The sequence below is a fragment of the Petromyzon marinus genome, chromosome 49 (assembly GCF_048934315.1).
Source record: "Petromyzon marinus isolate PM22_M1 ecotype Great Lakes invasive population chromosome 49, UKy_Petmar_22M1.pri1.0, whole genome shotgun sequence".
NCBI classification, from domain to species: Eukaryota; Metazoa; Chordata; class Hyperoartia; order Petromyzontiformes; family Petromyzontidae; genus Petromyzon; species Petromyzon marinus.
In genome coordinates this window covers 5,646,288-5,668,919 of record NC_133715.1, presented here as the reverse complement: position 1 = coordinate 5,668,919, position 22,632 = coordinate 5,646,288, and the positions used below count along the sequence as shown (strand labels likewise).

The following is a 22,632-nucleotide window of genomic DNA, read 5'->3' as shown; positions in this document are numbered from 1 at the left end:
TCTGTGCGAGTCTGCGGGTCTCTGTGCGAGTCTGCGGGTCTCTGTGCGAGTATGCGGGTCTGTGTTAGGATGTGGGTTTCTGTGCGAGTCTGCGGGTCTCTGTGCGAGTCTGCGGGTCTCTGTGCGAGTCTGCGGGTCTCTGTGCGAGTCTGTGGGTGTGGGGAGGCACCTCAGAGAGGCCGTCGCACTGCACGTGCGCCTGGATCCACTCGAGTCGATCCGAGTTCTCCTTCTCCCGCACTCCCTCGTTCACCTGCGAGCACAGCTCCTCCGCCTTCTCCAGTGCCGAGCGCAGGTGAGCGTGGTCGGGGTGCTCCACCCCCGTGTTCTCTAGGATCTGGCCCGGGGTGAAGGCGAGGGGTGAAAGGGGTGCGGGGAGGGCAGAGAGGTGAGGGAGGCGATGGGGGCGACGGTGGTGTTAAGAGGTGAGCGAAGAGGGGCGCGAGGGGTGAGAGCAGGGAGAAGAGGGGGGAGAGTCGGGCGAGAGGCGAGTGGTGAGGGGTGTGTCCTCCAGGATCTCGTATGCGGTGAGGAGGGGTGAGAGAAGAGAGGCGAACAGTGAAGAGTGCGAGGAGTGGATTGCACATTTCTGACAGTGGGGGAGAGAACACACCACAACGACTAAGGGGGGTGTGTGGGTAGGACCGGGGGGGGGGGGGTGGTGGGGGACTGCTGTGAGCAAGGGGTTCGACCACGCGCCGCAGCTGTGGGGGAGGGGCGGCAACGCACGTTTTTGATGATGAGCGGGTACCGCGTGATTCTCTGCATGGGCTTGAGCAGGAAGCTTGACAGAGGCATCCCTTTGCAGCGTGGATCCATCGCCAATTTCTGCAATCGGCAACAGAGCCGGCGTCAATGCCGAAACACGGATCTGCCGACTCCGCGCTCGTTTAATTGGATTAAAACACGCGAGAAGCGATGACATACGGCATGTGACAGCATCATATCGCAATCGATTCTCTAAAATTGAGGTCTCCTTCCTTTAGAACCGATTTTTGTGTTTAGTTTGTGGTCCTTACCCCGCACCTCCCGATTAGCACGGTTGGCTACGTACGGTGCAAAATAAGTTCAGCATACATATATATATATACGTGAGATCATGAATCGAGTTTCATCGACGAATCGATGCACGGGTGCTCATGCCCGAGACGTGCGTCGCCGATGCTCCCGGCAGCGCCTCCCTTCCGCACCGTCGCCGCGTTGTGCCAGCTCAGTCAGGAGACTAAGAGTCCGATCAGAACTCTCGAAGAGCAGCGCAACCCTCGTTGCGAACAGAACGGCCCGCAGAAGCAGATGTCACAGAGATAAACCCCGGCATCGCTTCAAGTGACCTCTGTTCCCCACAGGAGAGGCAGAAAACTGCTCCTCCACCGACAGTAATGTTCGTCACATGACGGTCAAACCGATTCTTTTTTCAGAACTGAAATTTATAAAAATTAAGTGCAGAACCAAACTTAATGTGATCAAGCTTTTTTGTTTGTTTGTGTGACTGGGTTGCAACCATCAACTCACTACACTTGAGACCCGGTTTGATCAAAGGCAGCTAAAAAGCCCAGCGTCAGACCCAGGATCGCAGCGGTCCTCTGGCTTAGTTGCCCCAACCTCTTTGAGCCACCCTGGCACCTAATGCCCTCCGATCTGCGAGTTACAGCACCGAGCCACCCTGCATCGCCCGAGTTGCACCTCAACCTCCGTCCACATCCCGGCGTCCACGGCCTCCTCCCCCCACCCCCCCCCCCCCCAACGTCGCCCACACCTTGAGGGAGTCCTTGAATTCGGGCTGCTCGTCCGTGTTGTGCTGCAGCAGCGTGGCCCCGTTGAGCTGGCAGCTGCAGAAGCGGATATACGGCTGCATGTGCGGCAGCTGAGCGGTGAGGATGTCCCCAATCATCTGCACCGGCATTCGCTCCCCTGACATCTTCTTCCTGACGCGCAGAGCCCTGAGAGAGGAGGGGGTGGGGGCGGGTGATGCTGCAGGCACCTGCCTCGCTCATGCATAATACTCATTAACTCATTTACTCACTAACCTACTTGCTCAATCATGAATTAATTTACTCACGCACTCTTCATTCATTCATTCACCGCCATCTCACGCACCTGTGCTTCATTCATTCATCTGTGCCTTACTCACCTGCACCTAAGGAGCACGTGATCTCGGTCGCCGTTTTGGCTCGTGGTTGAGTTTGTGTATCGGTGAGCGATAATAATTAGTGGTCGGGTTAGCGGTCGGGTCAGCGGCGAGGCCACCAGTCGGGTCAGCGGTCAGGCCACCAGTCAGGCCAGCGGCGAGGCCACCAGTCAGGCCAGCGGTCAGATTAGCGGTCCGTGTGGGTGACCGGCTGAGCGGTGAAGTGGCTGCGCATGAGCACGTCCTCACTTGAGCAGTTTTATGTTGCACATGATGAGCTCTTTCCAGTTGACGAATATCATCGCCATCTCCTCCTCGGTGAGACTGCCCGACTCTGCCATGGGCTTCTGGAACACCTGCGTCAATCGCAATAATTGGCGGAAATTATCTCGGAGTGAGCTCTGTAACTCGACGGAGTGACACGGCACACGCTGGCAGCGAAGGGACGGCTGCGGGATGGTGACGAGATGACGCCTACTTGCACGCGATTCATGTAACGTGCGACAAAAGCAAACGAAAGGAAATGTTGTTATGATTATGATCAAAGCCAAGCCCGGCACGTTTAGTACCACTCCTGGGCATGGGTTCCCTGCTATCCAACTATGCCACAGGCTCCCACATGCAGTGCTACGTGCAGACGTGCGGTGGCCACACGAAGGATCGTCTTTCCTCTGCCAAAGAGATTTTCCGCTCAAATGAGCATTAAGATATGGATGCCGATCTCCTGCTTAGAGCCCTAAGCCAGTGGTATTTTACACGTTGCTATGGAAGGGGTGAGTCTATCCATAAGACAACCACTGCTGACATCCCCATGAAGTGGTACTCATTTACCGACTCGGGAGGAATTATCGGCCGAGTCGACCCCAAACCAAGATTTTAACTGGGAACCCGGCAACTTCGAGCTGCACGCTCTCCCACTGAGCCACCTCTATCTGCACTAGGTACTCATTTGAGGCCGAGTGGACCTAGGAGAGGCCCAGCACCGGTTCAAATAATCGCCACTGGTGTTGACCGTGAGCAGGAATCTAACTCGTGTCACCGGTCTTTTAGGCTTAATAGACTTTCCCACAGTTATAACTTTTAAATAAATCTGGCTTAATTGCTAACGGAACCAACAAACTGTCCTGGAAACGCAAGACGCAAAGTCCTCGCCAGACAGCCGATCTCAGCGTCCAATATTGCGCCACTGCCGATATGGAACTGCCGCGCGCTTTCACCAACGACCCCGAATGCCGGGCGCGGTCTCCTTCCCTTCCTCTTCCCAGCGCAACAGCCCGGCCCGCACGCCCAGCGCCGTCCTGTCGCGCCGTCGCTACCTCGGTGACCAGCGTCAGGTCGCTCATGTAGTTCTCCTCCGTCTGGATGAGCTCGTGGATGTATCCCTGCCGCTTGCGCTCCGCTGGCGGCAGGCTGTCGAGGGCGTGGAGGTCGGCGCACCCTGCACGCACGCGCAACACATGCAGACCCTCCGTCGTGTAGCCTTTAACAGACTGCCAAGGACAGTGCTAGCGGTGAGCACCTATTAAAGTCGGCATGGCACACGAAGGGGGTGGTGTGGCCAGCACTACGCCCACCCACATTTGCCTCCGCGGCGCTGATGCATACGCACAGCGCAATGTAGTCATTTAAGGCCGAGTCGACCTACAGACCTAGGGCATCCCACGCAGACACACACGCGCGCACGCACGCACACCAATACGTACAGAGGAACCTCTGGGTAATGCTATCGGTGACACGTGGACTCCAAAGAGAAAACACATGGACCAGCATCCATCGCCGTGGTAAAGTACACAAGCGACTTGAGGCGGACTTCACCGAGGCGAGGTCAAAATAGGTCTGCGTGCACACGCACGCTCCTACGTGCCCCCCATGACTCAGCCCCAAGGGTCCAGGGCCCAAGGGCAACTGAAGGACGACGACTCGCAGCATCGTCAAGCCCTCGTGACGACACCTGCCGCTCGAGTGGGTCAGCCCGTGCCCCCCCCCCACCCATATCTCATCTGCCAAGTGTCTCACAACTGCGGCTGTGAAACAGCTGCACATCCTTATACTCCTATTGGTTCTCGGGTGAGATAACGATCTTTCAATATCAATGGTGGCATGATGACAATATCAAATCACGTTGGTCTACTGCAGGCTGGGCTCACTGATCCTGTTTCCACGCCAAAGGTTCCCCGTCTGCACCCCCCTCCTCCAATCTCCCAGGATCAGCCCTTCGCTCATCGACCGTGTTGCAAGCCATGCACTACCAAGACCGCCTACTCACCTTCTCTTCCCATTCCCAAGACCACCTGCTCGCTCACACCTCACCACCCAGGCCCCATCTGCCACGTCAGCTCGATTCAATTTTTGTCAATAACAATGCTGAGGTCTTGTGGGTTAAATATTGAATTTCGGATTGTAAATTTGTCCCACAACTTGTACTCGATTATTTTTTTATCGTGGCCAATTTCCCGGACCCCCTTTACATATAGCTGGCATCCCCCCCCCCCCCCGCTGCCTCCCGAAGGCTGGAAACCCCTCCAAAAAGCCACACTGAACGTGACGTGACAGATGACGTCACCAAGCCCCACCCATAATTTCCCATCCAGTGGCACATGTGGGAAGGGGTGGCTTCCCCCCCCCGACCAGATATTTTTTTTCTGTTATCCAATCAGTCGAGTAATCGGCAGAGGAATCGATTACACGAGCAATCGGATTGCAGCCCAGCACTACCCACAAGGCAACTGGCGGTACTACCATGGCCGCCTCCGCGCCCGTCGATACACAAAAGACACTGTGCAGGATCTTGTTATATAACCTTTAATAGTTTTAAGCAATAATTTCTTTAATGTTATACAATGTATGAATACAGATCCACCATTTGTTTTACTCATAACATGTGTCAACAGGTTATGCCACCGCATAAAAAATACATGACAATCACCGATCTATGTAAGTAGACTTTCTGCATCAGGATCGACGGACAACAATGTTAAATTGGACACTCCAGCACGTGTTTCATCGTTATGATTATTTAATAGCAAATTTGCAACATTTAAACTAACGCGTGTGCAGTAATACTGTAGCTGTAGTCAGCTTGCAAATGTAAGCCCTCGACATAGGCTCACACAAAAGAATACAAGTTCCCCCTTAAAGTAACGCTGTGGTCTTGGGCGTGTAAAAGACGTGTGATCCTTGGCGACACGGACACCGAATTCCTGCGTCAAAACACTGTGCATGTAAACTGTGGGGGGATGTCACTCGCCCATCGGACGCACTTCCCCCGCTGCCGCTGTGAATCGTCGCATCCCAACCCAAATCGAATTTTACAAGCGCGTTTATCGAGGGCGTGCGAGGGCACTCACAGGTGGACGAGCAGGGCGCAACCCCTTGGCAGTAACACTGTAGCTGTAGTGTAATTGGATTCATCGGCCCGATGCCGGGCACGGCTCTGACAACGCAGGGCGCCAGCATATTGACGATCTCAAGGCAACAGCAGAGACATTAAAGTGTTCGTAGTGAACAAAGCTTTAGTGTTGTTGTACGGGCATCGAGCAAGCCAAGACAAAAAACAAATCTCGCTTGCCAACGTGGACTCACAAACATCCCCAGAGCACCATATTAAAAGTAACGTTTGTGCAATCACACTTGGGGGCCAATTGTAGCAACGCTTGTGAGACGCATTTGTGTGCCGCTGCCCCAACTCTGGGAGAGCACACACACGCGTGTATGTGCCCACGCACGCGCGTGCGTGGGAGCGCGTGTGTGCGCAACGCCATCTGAGTGCTGAGCGCGCGAGGTTTGGGCGCTCGGGCAGCTGGGGAGGGGACGTTCTGTGCTCACACGACCGAGAATCGATTCGGATTCCTCGCACTGCAGAGTAACCGTTCGCGAGAGAGAGAACGACCACGGAAGTGGACATCACAAAACTACCTCCGAGATCCCTTCAAGTTACCTCATTGTCCACACGGTTAGGGGGAGCAGCACTTTTTTACTCACTTGCCCTGCATATTAGGGTGAGGGGGCTCGTTGTGCAAGTCAAACTTATAGTTTATTCTAAGAGCTGGGATGTTGCCCAAAGAAATGCAGTCCCAAACTTAATGCAATGGGTTTGTTTGTTTGTTGTGCAGTCATTGGTGACCCACCACCTCTACCCCGCACGCCCACAGCCGGGAAGGCCACAGTGCTAGAACCACCCTCACGGTGGCAGGGAGCCAAATTGGCTGCACCGATGCTAAGATTGAGCCGGACACCACAGCGCCGCATCCTAACAGCACCTGATGCGGATAACGCCTAACGGAGAGATCAGCCCTGCCTCTGCGTTGGAAAGCACTTGTTATACATTCCATCATCACAAGTCAACACCTAGGCATCCTCAGCAATATCGATTTTTTTTTCCCCCATCCCTTACCAGCAGCCTGGCTGCGCTGGCTACATCAGATGATAAGAAATGATGCAGGCGGTCAAACCAATGTGGCACTGGGGCCACGTGTTTAAACACGAGTTGAGCGTCTGCGATACCAAACAGAAATCGTCAGCGCCCTTCTGCTGCCACTTCACCCACCGCCCAGTATTCCCCACTATACCGTCACCATAGCCCGCGGTTGTGTGCAGCCACATTCATCCCACTCCTACATAGCCACATGTTTTAATGAAGGTACAATCATTGAAACGTTTTTTTGTTCTTTTTGGGTTTTTTTTCTTTTTCGAAACGAGAGAAAAATGACACTCGTGCAAAACTGGAGGCAGGCACGCGCGCGCGTGCGTGCGTGCGTGTGTGCGTTGCCACACACGGAGGCAGGCGCGCGCGCGTGCGTGTGTTTGTGCGTCGCCACACACCGCTTGTTGACGCGGCCCGACGGCGGGCGCTGGCCACAAGTCACGACAGGACAGGACGGCGCAAGTCTGACTCTCGCCGACTTAATCTGGCGATAACATCGCCACACGCCAACCCAGCACGAGCCTCGCAGATGAGGCACATTAGAGGAACGTGCGTTATCAGAACACCGGCGGCCGGTCAGATGTTCTAACCGATCATCAGAACACCCAGGAGAATTTCTCTACGGCGGGGCTGCGCACTGCGCGTTTGGCCCCGAGCGCATGCCTCTCCCTCCGAACTGTCGAGGCGGTGAAACGCGCTTCATGGAGCGAGCGAGCGAGCGAGCGAGCAACTCGTACCAATCACTGTAAACCGCTGCATGGCGGCTCGCTCCCAGGGCCCGGCGATGCTATCCGCTCATCGCCAGCGGCAGTGAAGGCCGCTCGTGTGACCGATCGTGCGCAGCGCAAGCAGGCACGACGACGCGAGCGCGACAGCGGCGACGGCGGCAGCGCAGATAGAACGGCGGCACGGTACCTCGAAGCGCGTCAGTGAACACATCGGCAAGCAAAGGACGCGATCAACATGGAGACTAAACGCCAACGTACAGTGGGTCTTTCTGAAACGTATCCTCGATGGTCACCAACTCGTGTGCTAAGTCTATACAAATTTAAAATGGGAGAAAGGCTTTAGCAAAAAAGCAAAATGCATTTCTGATGATTTTTTTGTTGTTATTACGATTCATTTTGAAAAGAGATACATTCAGATACTGGTAATGAGTGGACAGACGGGGGAGGGGCCGTCACAAAAAGACCCACTATTTCTCTGTGCTGCCACAGCACAGCATCATATGCATCGTCCCAGAGCTGCTCCCCGGACTTCCCCGTCAGCAAATCACAAGGGCTGATGCTGCTGCTGCTGCTGCTCTCAGTTTAAAGGCCAGGCAACCAATCCGGTGGCAGTGAAATGGGGATATAGTGGGTCTCTTTGCGGCGGGCGGGCAGACGGGTGGACGGACGCGCGGGCAGGGGAGAGGGGACACAAACATGGTCCTAGAGAGAAGGAGAACACAAAGAGAAATAAGCAAATAAAAATCATGAGCCAAACCAAGCAGGGGCAGGATGCACATGTACAACACTCGTGCGTGCTCACGGACGTACTGACACACTCGCACACGCAGCACCAGAGGCGCACCCAGGGGGCAGGGGCAGAAGGGGCAGTTCTGCTCCCCACTCTCAAAAATTTTAGGAGGCCATTGCAAGTCAGAGCCCATTTTGGAGTATTTCCATTAATCTAAAGCTGTAAGCAAATAATGAATCATTCTTGATGCATATTTCATATTCAACGTTAATAAAAACGTAATTTATATGACTTTGCATTGCAACTTGCCTGCCTCCAAAATGTTTGGCTGGGTGCGCCACAGTGCAGCACTCTCACTACAACTATAACCACAAACCCAACCCACCCCCTCCTCCTCCCTCCCCCCCACCCACCCCACCAGCCCAGACAGATCTACGAAGGTTCTCCACCAGCACTGGAGAGCCGTGAATAGCAAGAGCGCTGCAGTGCACTGGGACTTAGGCTGCAGCAGAAACAAGTTAAGAGGTCTCCCCTCTGTAGGACGCCCTGTGTAGATCCACAACTGTCAACAACTCGGCACCGGACATCAACGCAGGCCATCACACGTTGCAATAAACAGACCCCAGCGTGAGCGCACACACACGTGGATGGAAGCGCAAAACAAAATTAAGAACAAAAACAAAATTAAAGCCGGCTATTTGTGCTGACACCCCTCGTGTGACAGCAACCCACAGGATTTGGTGCCGTTCAGGTTGTAGGAAAGGAGCCGGTTGTTTTTCTACGTGTGGCCTAACGGAGCGAGTTCTGTCCCACGTAGACCTGGGGTGCGTGGCCGAGCCGTGTTTACGCCACCCTCCCTGCCACCACGGCCCTCGCTGCTTCGTGGTTGAATCCACCACGACCGCCCCTTATTGCCCAGCCTTCTTCTGCGGCTGCCCGATAGTGGCCCTCGCCAACCCACCCTGCAGTTTCTCAACTACTGTATCCCCAGTGTTCACACCATCACTAATTTCCTGTGTAGCGCAATTATCTGCAACCATAGCAGCGCTTGTTAACCCCTCTTGGTTAAATGTTTCAACTGTAATGGAGGCACATTACAGAAGCCGATACGAGGAATGTCTGGCTGGCATGCACAGCCGCGTGCCGAACGCATTTGTCATGGGGAGACTCATTAATGTGGCAGGTGCAAGCTGACCACCATTCTTCCTGTGCAGCCTACAGGAGCACCTCACATCACTGTGGCCCGTCCAGGCTGGAGATATCCAAGCGCACACGGCCAAAATCCCATTCGCCACAGGGTGACATCTCTGTCAAACCCTCAATCCCTTCCAATTCCGTTTCCGGGTGACTACTGCGCATTTTAGTCAAGTGTGAGCCGGAGTTGGAGGAGCATATATCAAAGACCAGCGCCCAAGCCATCGTGGGTAACTAGTCCTACATGGTGCAGCCAACCGACGCACATCAAATGCACTACTGCTGGCTAGGAAACAGAGTGGAGGCCACAGCAGTTCACAGCGGTGTCTCCATCACTCAACGACTACAAATACCGCAACCTCTGCACGCAGCCCTGCGATAGATCGATTCACGCGGTCGCACGCACCAGTGCGCATCTCGCACTCACTGTGCGATTTAAACATATCTACACGGGATGGGCGACCTCCGCGCATAACCACTTGTCATAGCCTGCTGTGCGGCTACGTGGTGGGGCAGCAAAGAGCAAAGTCGCTAAGCCATTCTTGTGCTCTACCTTTATAATCCCATGCCTATGCTCCCTGCTTTCAATAACCCCTCTGACTGGCACAGCGTGGGGAGGCCCTCATCCGGCAGTTGAATGACGGCAGGGCTGCATGTGTACGCACGTTATTGCTCCGTGCTGTGTTACATGAGGCCACGATAAACACGATCCGTCGGCTTGGCAGAGGAAATATCAATTTATGGCACTTGAGAGTCTGGTTTCATCTCAAGTGGCTGAGTGGATTCATGCCCACAGTGGCAGGGCTACTGCTACCTCAGTGCTGTCAAGTACTTGAGATCTCAGCCACCACCCAGCTTCCCCCCTTTGTCAGCCGTAGGCGGCAGTGCGATCTGACGCCACGACCGGTCGACGCAGGTAATGGCAAGTTGTTGTCGTCATGGTAGAAGCCACACCAAAATCACATTCCTCCTGGGCACCACTTGAGGCAATGAAATCTCGCTAAAGCATTCGTCACATGACTGTCCTTTTCACAAGAACCTATTCGTTAAAAAAAATACCCGATTAATTTGCTACACAAAATGATGCTAAAAGATTTCAAACAATGTGCTTCATATGAAGGTGACATGTCACTTCAACGTTGTCGCTTCTACATTTTCAAAGTAGTCAAATTTTACTTGCCGCTGCAGTGTATATGCCGCCTTCGTACCAGCACGATCGAGTACCAAATGCAATGTGATAGCTTCACAATGATTGGCTAAGAACCATGCCGCCATGCAAACTGCTTGAGGCAGACCAGCACACGTCACCTTATGTGGCGTCGGGGGCCGCCTGTGACGCCCACAGCGTGTGGTCTCTCCGTGGACCAAATTAAATGTCTCGGTAAGTTCATCGAGCCAAGGCGAACAAAAAAACTGCCGATTTCTCTCGTCAGCAGGGTTGAGAAGATTAAAGACCAGTGGCAGGATGCGGATGGCATTCTTGTGTCCTTGCCTGTCATCTTTTCTCGAAATTTCTCTCATCGTTTCAGATTTTTTTTTAAAGTATTTTGGTTATAAAGTAGGATACAACTCAGGGTTGCCCCCATGTGCAACAGTAGCGAGATTTCACTGCAGGGAGAGCGGGCGCTCAGGCAGAGAGGCCCCAGGGCCCGCGCGGGACCGCGTGTCCTGCGTGCGTGGACTCACATTGCTGGCTGGGGTCGGTGTCGGTCGTCTGCTTGACGTAGTTGGAGGGGAAGAGGCCCACGGCGCCGCCGAGCTCCCCCTTCCACCAGTCGGGGTCGCTGCGGCTGAGCACGCTGATGAGCTGCCCCTTGGAGAAGGAGAGCTCGTCCTCATTCTGCGCCACGTAGTCGTACACGCCGATCACCTGGCACACTGTGACGCAGCACGCGGGAACACGTGCGGGGCGGGGGTGGGGCGACAACCTCAGCCAGACGGACGACCAGAACGTACACCACCGCCACCACCAAAAGGCAGCACATTTCTCTGGGCATACGCATGACTGTGGACTCACGCACGGAGTACACGATGTACACGTGTGTCTGTGTGCATTTGACTGCGTGTATATGTTGGGGGAGTGGCAGTGCAACGGTTAGCGAGCTGCGCTATGAACCCGGTGACACGAGTTTGATTCCCGATCACGGTCAACACCAGTGACAATTATTTGAACCGGTCCTGGGCCTCCCCTATGTCGACTCAGCCTCAAATGAGTGCCTGGTGCGGTGTGTAAACATTGCCACTAGGGAGACAAAGGCGGTCGGACATAGTGCTGGCCACCCACAACCCCGTGTGCCGTTCCAGCCTTGATAGGTGCTCGCTAACAGCACTTGCCCGAAGAGTCTGTGATGCCTATACAGGAGATCTTTGTCTTTTGTGTGTGCGACTGTGTATGTGACAATGTTCATGTGCTGACACAATATGTACACCCGTGACTGTACATGTGTGACTGTGCATATGCAAAAATGCGTGCGTGTGCCCATCTATAATGTACGTGTGACTGTGTATGTGTGACTGCAACTATGCGTGACTGTATATGGAACTTTGCACATTCCCGTGCACGTGTACATGCGCAACTGCGCCTAACTTGACTGTGTACGCGTGTGACCGCGTACGCGACCTGCGTACGTGTGCCCGTGTGTGCGTGTCATACTTCTCCTGGCCTCAAAGTGACCGCCGCGTGTGCGGGCGCGTGCGTGCGTGCGTACCGGTAGGCGTGGTGTATGGCACCGACTTGGTCCCCTCGCTGGGCATGACGGGAGTCGACTTGCCGCTCGTCGGACCCAGCAGCTTCACGTAATTAGCCGGGAACCACCCAATCTGGCGCTTCTTGCCCCGCGCCTGCACACGCACAACGGCGCTCCGTTAACGCTCGCGCACGCCCACGCTCACGCCGCGCGGCGAGCGCGTGCCAAGCGTGAGCGTGGAGGTGGCCGGCTGACTCAAGGAGGCCAGAATGCCGAGCTGGCACCGCTGAGATCCTGGGTTCGAACGCAGGTTTCAGCCGCCCGTGATCAAACCAGATTCTCAAGTGCAGAGAACCGATGGCCTCAGCCCGGTCCACCAAGGGCTGTGAAAAAATCCCCCCCATCATGTTGAATTTGGTTCTGCACCTAATTTGGCCGAATTCGCTTTGGCACGGTGGGTGGAAAGGTGCTACTCTCTACTGAATGAACCAGAGGCCACTTAAAATTATCTCAGAAGTAGATCCATGCTATCCTCGTCTATGGTCCATTCTCTAAACCGGGGGGGGGGGGGGGTGATGCACTTCCGTAAGAATTCCACATCGGCACTTTGTCTCGTGACATGACGCCGGAAGCGCAAACGTAAAAAAAAATTGAGGAGTAACGCACATAAACGAAGGAACAACGCACACAGACAATGCTTTTAAGCGCGCTCCAGCGGCGCAGTGGCAAGGGGAGTGTGTGCTGCACATGCCTGCAGCTCTCCCTCCCACCAGCCGTTGGTCGCTTTCTTCCTGATGAGGATAAGTTGCCCGGGCGACAGGGTGAGCTGCTCGGGCCCCGTCGCGGTGTACGACGCCACCACCTGCGCAATCTCTGTCGCACACACAAACGCGAGCGCACGGACGCGATCGTCGCACAAGAGCGTGTCACTGCCGAGTGAGTTGGTGGGACAGCGAGAGTCCAAAAAAGAAAAAAGCAGAGTCCACCCACCTGGCTTCTTTCCCATGCTGCCGGTCTTTCCAGCCTGGCCTGGTGCCTGATCAGAAATAGACACAACAATTACACGAGGCAGGCAAAAAAAAACCATGCCCGTTGATGGATCCTGTAACACTTTCGAACACATGTTTATCCTCGGAAGCATTAATTAGTGATGGGAGTGGTAGCGCTTGCGCCAGGCACACAAGGAACCGTACGTTCGTGATGAGAAAACGAGGCTCAGATAGCAGCGCTGCACGAGAGACTGGGTACTAAGAGGTGGGTCACATTTTAGTTTTTGAGCGAATCTCCAAGTTTTGGGCAATTCTTTAAGAAATTTGGCCATATTTCAAAACGGTAAGTCTCTAATTGCAACACAACTTTAGTATAAAGTTGTTCACAATTAGGATCATCAGCCGACAGAGAAATTAGAAATTGGACGGATGAAAGGACAACAGAGAGACGACCAGAGATAATGCATGAACGCTCTCAACCTTAGTTGTAAGGTGTTAAAAAACAGCGGTTAATGCTGGCGATGATGATGATGATGAACCAGGGGCCACTGCGTACCTCGCTGTCCTTGGGCCGCACGTAGTTGGAGGGGAAGACCCCAGAGCGGCCCTCGATTTGGCCCGTCCACCAGTCACCCTCCCGTCGTGTCACCACGATGATGTCGCCCTGCGCGAACGTCAAGTCGCCCGGCTCTCCGCTCTCGTACGCGTACAGCGCCACAAACTCTGCAAACGTAGCGGCAGCAGTGGGGGGGGCGGCGTGAGCACGGAACGTCCCCGCGTGCACACACACACACACTCGCACACTCGCACACTCTTACGTGCCCAACACCACGGGTGTAACAACTTCTCAGCCTCCACCAATCACTGGCAAATCATCATGATTCACGGTCGCGATTCTATTCAAGAATCAAATCTTTTGTTTGCGTTACTTTGCCCGTCTCGTGTTATTTACTGCGTTTCTTCTGCCCCGTTTGAACAGTTGCGTACGTGCATATAGTGTGGGTGATAAAAGGCAGTATTGTGTGGTTACTGGTTCATGGTGAGAAATTTGACTCTGCACATTATCACTCTGGGGTCAGTATCATATTGTGGGGAAGTTAAAAGTGGTTGTCTTCATAGACTCGCCCCACCATAAGAATGTGGAATTGCTGTCACTGGATCAGGGCTATAAACAGGAGATAATTACCGCTTGAATGCTCATTTGAGCAGGATATTACTTTTGACTTAGTGTGCAATGCGGTGTGGATAGTGTGGGTAGGTGGGTAGTGTGGATAGCGTGGGTAGAGTGGGTAGCATGGGTAGTGTGGGTATTGCAGTGTGGTCAGCGTGGATTGTGCTGGGTGTGCGGGTCACCTTCCTGAGGTGGTGCTGGTGATGGTGCCAGGCGACTCCTCACTGGGGAGCCTGTGAGAACACAGGAAACACATCATCATCAGCATCACCAGCAGCACCACGCCTGGCAGAACGAGCAGCTGTAACCCGCACAGTCAAATTGCCTAACTTCACCAAGTCTCTGGCACTTTACTGTTTATAACAAACAAACAAATATGGACAAGTAAGATATCCCTGATTTAATCCAGTACAATTCAGAGACATGCATTTATCTGAGCAGCGATGGGAAGAGGTAAGAGTGGGTATGATGGTGTAAAGCTACTGGGTGTGTCAGTCGTTAGTTGTGTCGTTTGATCACCACGCACAAAATACAGTCAGGTCCTGCGAATTTCATATCAGGGCTCTACGACACTTTCAACCACTAGTGAGTCGTGGCATAGCCAACATGGTGGCGTGTAGCATAGTATATCGACAAGGCTCGATCATTGCAAGTCACTACTTTACGGAACGGCTAGCAAAAAAAAATCACCAAGCTGTAGCATGTACAAAGTTCTTTGGCATGTATCGTAACGGGTCCTGCAAGATCCGACTGTGTCCGTCCAGTACTCGCCGAGCTGCATTGGCTTCTGGTTGCCGAACGAAAACATTGTAAGGTCGCACTCATTACACACGAAGTGCTTGCCACTAATGACCCACAACACCTTGCTGATCTCATCGAGGAGCATAAACCATCACGTGAACTCTGGTCATCGTCGCAGCGGATTCTGGATAGCCATCGAACAAAGACGGTCACACCGTATTTGCGTGCTTTCGGATGCGCTTCTGCGGCCGTCTGGAATGCTATTCCTTCTGATATTAGGAAGCCACTGGGAGCTATGAACTTTTAAATGCATTTCTTTAGAACTGCTGTTTGTGATGAGTTGCTCGTCCTCCCCCCACACCTCCGATTACCACGGTTGGCTACGTATGGTGCGAAAGAAGTGCAACATACATACATACGTCAGCTGCTGGGTGTCAGGCGGTGTGTGTGTGTGTTAGGTGCTGGGTGTGTCAGGCGGTGTGTGTGTTAGGTGCTGGGTGTGTCAGGCGGTGTGTGGGTGTTAGGTGCTGGGTATGTCAGCTGCTGGGCGTGTTTCAGGTGGTACCTTGGCCAGAGGAAGCCGGGGGTGCCGGGGCAGGGCGTGTGGGAAGTGACTTCATCTTGGCTTCTGTCTCACAACCACGAGAGGGGAAATCGTGGAGATGAGAGGAGGCATCACTCACAGCTGGCGGATACAGGCGAGGGCTGAGTCTACTGGCTTGGGGCGACACGGGCTTGGTTTGACGAGCGAAGGACGTGGTACCTTCAGGCATGGGGGGCCGTGGAGATGGGCCGCGCTGGGACCCATCCGAAGAGGTTGACTCCACACTGAGATGCACAGACACATACGCGCACACACGTGAAATTGCACACTTGCAGACACACGGTATACTCACACACACACAAACGTGATATGCAAACTCACAAAGACATGTGGCAAACTCACACCCACATGCACACAATGCAAGTATTTGCCCGTACACGCATCTGTATACTCACATGCATACACAAAGATCCCTAGCATAGCGAGTGCTGTTAAGTGAGCACCTATGAAGGCTGGCACGGCACACACGGGGGTGGGTGGCCGGGACCACACTTGGCCACTTTTACCTCTCTAGTGGTGAGATTTACACACCGCACCAGGTACTAATTTGAGGCTGATTCGACCTCGGGGAGGACCAGTTCAGATAACCGTCAATGGTGTTGGTCGTCAGCGGGAATTGAACTCGGGCCACCAGGTTCGTAGCGCAGTGCACTAATCGCTGCGCCACCGCTCCCAGCACACAAAGACACACACACACGTAGATATAGTACATACAACCCCACGCAACAGTTGTGATAAGACTTCAATCTCAACATGAGAGTCTGGAATGGTATCAGCGGTACAGCAGGGCAAAGCGACAACACGAGTAGTTGCTGACAGCCCAAGATTCTGCTCAATGGGTATGGGGCAGCGTTGAGCAGGTGCGTCAAAGATTAAAGCGGCAAAAGTCTTTACCCAACAGCGCAACTCTTTTAAAGCATGCAGACGTGGCTGAGCACGAGATCCGTTCACCGGGGCGCCACGGGTTCCCACCTGAGCCCACGACGCACGGGTCCAGAGATGAGTTTCACATAGGACTTGGGGAACCAGCCCTTCTGGCCGCCGCGCGCCTCCCCGAACCACCACATGTCCTGCTGCTCAAGCACCGAGATAACGTCGCCCTTGTTGAAGTTCAGGTGGTTCTCTTTCTTGGCACGCCACGGGTAGAGGGCCTGAGCCTGCACACCCTCGACCGGCTCTCCCTGCGCTCGGCGCACACACACACGGAGAGAACACAGGTGTGAGCAAGCATGACACACACACACTCGTATCAACGTACACACACCGCTACTGTTGCGTATGCAAATATGATCAGGTGCTGAATGCCAATGTCGAGGTCTGCAAGCCACGAGAGGGCTTCAGGAGAGAGTTCGTGTAGTTTTTGCAATTCGTCTATTGAAGGAGCACAGGACCACAGTGGTTTACGTTACGGTCCATAGATGGGGTTGCATGGCCACAGACGCATTGTGGATTGTCTTTAAGTTTCTTTTCATGAAGTGGATGTGCGCATCGGCCTGTTGACGTTCTGATATTGTTGATGGTTAAACCAGTGCCTTCGAGGAATGACGAAAGAGAGGAGGGTGCGATATTTTGGTCTCGGGTGAGGTGTTTATTCTGGACGTCCTGCGTTGTTCCACACTGTTTGACAGCGTTCTTCCAGATCTGGGTGAAATGCTACGATAGTGATTGCAGCGCGATCCCAGAAGGGGGAGATAGCGACGCGGTACACTGTTGAGGTCTAACATATACACATGCACACAAACACTAATACATACTTAAACACACAGATCAAAACACCCTCAAAGGATTACCCTGTAGTCTGCAAAGACAAAGATCCCCCGTATAGCCTCAACAGACTGTTGGGGCAAGTGCTGTTAGCGAGAACCTATGAAGGCCGGCACGGTACACGAGGGGGTGGGTGGCCAACACCACGCCCGAACGCCTTTGTCTCCCCAGTAGCGATGTGTTTACACACCACACCAGGTACTCATTTTAGGTTGAGTCGACCTAGGGGAGGCCCATGACCGGTAGAGATATTCGCAACAGGTGTTGGCCGTGAGCGGGAATCAAATTCGGGTCGCCGGGTTCATGGCGTGCAAACCACTACACTAACGTGTGTAGTCTGCACACACACATCCTTCATCCTGTACACACACACCCTTCAAATCGGCGCACACACACACACAACTCACAAACACACGAGCAACACGGCAGTGTGAGCTGTCACCGCACACCTGTCCTGGCGTTGGCGAGGGGGACATGGACACGGAGGCCGGGGTGAAGGCCGAACCCTGTCGCTGGGCTGCCCCCGCGTGCGCAACGGGCTGGGCTGTCGCGTGAGCAGCCGTGCTGTCCAGCGATTCCCAGGTGCCGCCCCCCGAATCACTCCCCACTTCCGTGGTGCTAGTGCTGCCCGGCCACCTGCCCGACCAAAAAGGAAACAACTCCATTGCAGCCACGATGATCTCACGGGACCAGATCCCGCGTGTGACTCACGAATCACACGTACACATATCCAGTCAGCGATTCATTCACACACCCACACTTTCACAAGGTCAAGACAAGGTCAAGAGTTCATCATGGCCAGAGGCAGATCTAAAAACTTTCCAGGGTTGGGGGGGGCGGTGGTGCGGTCCCACATTTCATGCCTTTTAAATAAGGCCCCTATAAATATATACATTTCAAATACCGATTTTCAGGATCTCAAGAGGGAGGCAATCGCTCCCATCGTTCCAACCCCCCCCCACTTTGGATCAGCCGCTGACAAGGGCCAATGCCACTGATGTTACCTCACCTCGCCATTGCTTCCTTCCGAAAGATCCCGTAAACACCAAACTTCGCGGACTGCCCTGGTGTCATCCCCACCACTGTCTGGCTTTCCCCTTGTTGCAGTTAACACGACATTCAAGGATTAGTAATACAGCCTCATCATGATCAGCCCAAGCTGACTAATGCGACAGATAATTTACCATTAAACATGTATTTATGTTTCTGCAATATTTTCAACTTCCATTTACTTCAGTGCAGTTACTTTATTTTTTCTTTTGTTTTGTTGTTCATTTTTAGTGACCCCAGGCCTCTGGCGAATGAGACTATCATGGTCTCGCGAGTTTTCTACTGGTTTAACAAAATAAACAATGAACTTGACACGAGGTCTCCCTCTTGGCCGCTGACCACAGAAAGCCACTCCACCACCTTTCTCGGCAACCTGCCCTCCCCCGTACCAACCACGTCTCACCTATCACAGCCTCCTTTTTTCGATTACATCTCTCAACATTTTGCTGCCAAGTTTGATTCCAAACTTCCAAATTGCATGCCCCATCCTTCCATCGTATGCAGAGTAACCGGAAGGAAAGTGGCCACTATTGTACATAAAACGATTTGAGATACAAGAGGGACATACGCGGTGCTGAAGTCTGCCCAGTTGCCACCACCTCCTCCTCCTCCACCTCCTCCTCCTTCTCCTCCACCTCCTCCTCCTGTTCCTCCTGCTGCTGCCAGTAGATGCCCCCCACCGTCTGGGGTCTGGGCCTGGGTGCCCCCCCCAATTTCGCCATCGGGAATGCGCTCACTGTAGTTGGCAGGAAACCACCCGGTCTGGCCACGCAGCTCCCCACCCAGCCAGCCCGGCTCACCGGTTTGGTTCTCGTCGACCTGCAGACAAGACGCAACAAATCATCACAGCCGTGGTCTATCCACTGTTGGATAATCCCAAGCGGGTACCTCTCTCCTTGCTTCGTTGCGCACTTTCCTGCATTTTCTTTGTCAAGTGTCCACGTTACTGATGCGTGACGTTGCCGGTGAGGTGCACCGATTAAAAACACTGGCACGTAACACGTGTACACACACACACACAACACGTTTAAACCAAAAAAAGAATCAAAAGCAAAAAGCACACGTATGTGTATGACTTTGTTTAAAATATAAAACTATCAGCTCGAAGTAATGTTGTGTGGAGGAAAATATAACCCTCTCCAAATGGACCTATGATCCACTCCATATTTCTGACTCCAAAGTTATGATTGATCCAGATAACCTGGAACCCAACTTCAGCTTTATCCCTAACCCTCAACCCCATCCAAACCCCACCCAGCCTCAGAGCCTCGCATCACAGCTGTGAGAAACTTACCCAGTCCCCTTTCACCTCCAGGCAGACAGCGGCAGAGTTTACAAAGAAAAGAAGGGAGAGGAGGCTTGTAAAGAGAAGCAGAGAAACACTACAGAGCACGGCAGCACAAGACGGTTCAAAAGGGAATATTCACAGCAAAGAAATACGACAAAGTAAGCTACTGCCCAAAGTGAAGACACATTGCAGCGAAGTAACCACAGAGATAGAAACACGCAGGTTTTTTTTGCAAGCTGCTTGCAATCCAAGTGTGGTTGTCCGTGCCGGGCTGCGTGTTGTTCTTCTCTCAGCGTTCTGCCACGTGCTGCTGTGGGCATCTTTGGGAGGGTCACTGGGTGCGCCCCACTTACACACGGTTTGCGTCGCAGTCTTCCGACTGATCAAATGAATTCCTTTTTGTAAGCACAGAGTTTGCCTGATCGTCGTCAACTGGCGAGCAGTGGGGGGTAACGCACGAGTGAGTAGTCAAGAGGGCTTACTAGGATGATGTCACCAGGCTGGATCGTGAGCTCGTCCTGATTGCGAGCCTCAAACGGATACAGTGCTCGGTAGTAAGCCACCTTGGACTCCGACGAGTCTGTTAAAAGAGCAACGCAGCTCACTCGGGTTTCCACGATACAATATTAATTTTCATGATATTACGGTTTGACAGATATAATTTTCCGTGATGCTCTAATTGGGTTTTGCATATTATACAGTTTTTGTGATTTTCTAAACTTCCAGTCGGAAAAAGGATTCCATGTATCTTCATGGTTGTTTGAATAAATAATATAATCATAGAACTTCACAAACCTATAAAACTTATAAATGCTTATGCCATTTACACAAGGCAAAAATAATTTAACAAATGATTGCAAGAGCCTAGGCTTGCAGTTGTGATGCAGGAAAACGAACGTGCTTAACGCGTAACACAGCTAATAAAAAAAAAATCACGATCTAACGATATTCCGCAAAGGGTACAACGCGATCAGCGTGGCACGTGGCGTTGGTGACGGCAGCACGGGGTGGGCGACAGCAACCATTACCCGAGGGTTTCCTGACAGGCTCGCGATCTTGTTGCCGCTGCAGGATCTTATTGAGGCGGTCGGCCAACTCCATCTTGTGCTGCTGGTTGCCAGGCGCCCCTACCGGACCGCCGGAGGCAATTGCATCCTCCCCGCCAGCCTGGTCGGCCTGGGAGTCCTGCCCTGCGCTTCTCCTACTCACGCACAAAACAGCCCTAATGTCATCTTCTTGGTTCTTTCGGTAAAGTCACGTAGAAGGGAAATAATAAAATAATAAATCATATTTTGCTTTATTTTATTATTTCCCTTCTACGTGACTTTACCGAAAGAACCAAGAGGATTAATCCCTGCAGTCATGAAAGCTTTAAATCGAAAAGCCCTAATGTCATCCGCAGCTCTGCAGGGTCATCTTGTCACGAGCGATGCACAGCACTGGGGGGCATGTCAGGATAGCGATTTGCAGTTTTATTGATCGATTAAATTGCCACTGTATATATAAAGTAGGAAAAACCAAACGCGCTGGACAAAAAATATTACTGAGCTCGCTCAGCCAAGAATATTCCCTGCCTAGTACCAGATTAGTGCAGCTAAGAAGCTCACAGTGATGTATACCATTTGAGAACCGTCTCTAAGTGGTCGGAGGTCTCATCTGGATGCGGACGAAGTGAAATGAAGTCACAGGCCGCATACAGCCCACGGACCATAGATCCCATAAGTTCCCCAGCCCTGTCACATAGAGAGGCAGCAGAGCACGACGCTCTTTACCGCTTGCTCTCCGCTTGCTCTTGCTCCTCCGCCTCCCGCTGGGCTCGCGCTCGCTCCTCAGCTTCGCGCTGGTGCCGCGCTCGCTCCTCCGCCTGCCTCTGCGCTCGCGCTCGCTCCTCCGCCTCCTTCTGCGCTCGCGCTCGCTCCTCCGCCTCCTTCTGCGCTCTCGCGCGCTCGTCCACCTCTCTCTGAGCTCGCGCCCGCTCCTGCGTCAGCTGCTGCTGCCGCTCCTGCTGCAGCTGCTGCTGCCGCTCCTGCTGCAGCTGCTGCTGCCGCTCCTGCTGCAGCTGCTGCTGCCGCTCCTGCTGCAGCTGCCGTTCCTGCTGCAGCTGCCGTTCCTGCTGCAGCTGCTGCTGCCTCTCCTGATGCAGCTGCTGCTGCCGCTCCTGCTGCAGCTGCTGCTGCCGCTCCTGATGCAGCTGCTGCTGGCGGCTGTACATCTCCCGGAGCTCCTGCGTTGGGGAGAGACCACAAGGGGGGGCCGGCGGTGCGGAGGGGGAGGCCGCAGGTGAAGTCTCCTTACAGTCCCGGGCTGAGGCCCCTCCCGTGGGTCCATGAGGGATGACCCCCCCCCAGGGGTGTCGTCTCTATGCGGGCTCCTGATAAAAAAAAATACCTCGGCCCTTACGCTGAAGCCTCCACGTTTGCAGTCAACTCTCGATTGTCCGTGCGCGGACTGCCCGGAGTGCCCATTAACCATGCTCATTTGCACCTTCCCGGTACAATTAGTAGTTCGTCAAGGGTTAGTGACAGTGTTCACACGTTGACTGCAAACACGTGGGCAAGTGAATCGATTCCTTTAAGAAGCAATAAAAGCAGGCAGCACGTTCTAGGTCTGTACTCTCCCCCCCCCCACCCCGTTGTATGTGGGTAAACAATAAACACGTGTTTTGGCCTAAATTAACATACGCTTACATTATCTGCACTTCTGTTTCAGCTGGGCCACGCTCCCACCCCCATTGTTTTGGATAATTGAGAGTTGACTGTAATGGGGGTAGGAGGAGGGGGGGCATCAACGGCAACTCCATCACCTCCCAGTTACCGACACTTGTGAGCACTACCAGCCTCCCAGAGCACTGTCAACAATGCCAAAGGTCTGCAATGTCCACCGGTAACGTGGAACCTCCCCGCACCGTCTTTTGATTGCCACACAAATACACGGTGAAGCACGCAGACGGTCACGTTAGTTGGAGGTTTGTGAAAAGCGGCGCTGCCCGATTCAGCCCACCGTGAGCGTGTATTGTTGGTGTCACTTAGAGAGACTCAACCAACGCACAAACAGGCTGCAGACAGCGTGGAAGACCACCGTAAGGCGTGCAGTCATGCCCGCAGCCGCAGCGATCATTTCCATCTCGCTTACCCC

At 53.4% G+C, this 22,632-nt stretch overlaps 1 protein-coding gene across 3 annotated transcripts in view; it reads right to left on the bottom strand.

The window, feature by feature from the left end:
- Positions 1–22,632, bottom strand: part of ITSN1 (intersectin 1) — a 50,547-nt gene that overhangs the window by 8,400 nt on the left and 19,515 nt on the right. Inside the window, exons 16-35 of one of the 3 annotated variants that reach the window (XM_032972626.2) lie at positions 21,270–21,721; positions 20,526–20,698; positions 19,980–20,077; positions 19,504–19,518; positions 18,778–19,028; positions 17,609–17,795; positions 16,368–16,576; positions 15,555–15,619; positions 15,357–15,419; positions 14,233–14,283; positions 13,436–13,602; positions 12,881–12,926; positions 12,642–12,763; positions 11,912–12,044; positions 10,890–11,081; positions 3,445–3,566; positions 2,378–2,484; positions 1,757–1,940; positions 730–828; positions 170–337 (exon numbers count right to left, since the gene is read on the bottom strand). In XM_032972626.2, coding sequence (XP_032828517.2) covers positions 170–337; positions 730–828; positions 1,757–1,940; positions 2,378–2,484; positions 3,445–3,566; positions 10,890–11,081; positions 11,912–12,044; positions 12,642–12,763; positions 12,881–12,926; positions 13,436–13,602; positions 14,233–14,283; positions 15,357–15,419; positions 15,555–15,619; positions 16,368–16,576; positions 17,609–17,795; positions 18,778–19,028; positions 19,504–19,518; positions 19,980–20,077; positions 20,526–20,698; positions 21,270–21,721 — 2,904 coding nt within the window. Of the gene's footprint in view, positions 1–169; positions 338–729; positions 829–1,756; positions 1,941–2,377; positions 2,485–3,444; positions 3,567–10,889; positions 11,082–11,911; positions 12,045–12,641; positions 12,764–12,880; positions 12,927–13,435; positions 13,603–14,232; positions 14,284–15,356; positions 15,620–16,367; positions 16,577–17,608; positions 17,796–18,777; positions 19,029–19,503; positions 19,519–19,979; positions 20,078–20,525; positions 20,699–21,269; positions 21,722–22,632 lie in introns of all 3 variants that reach the window. The other 2 variants (XM_076074625.1, XM_076074626.1) reach the window with 2 other exon arrangements.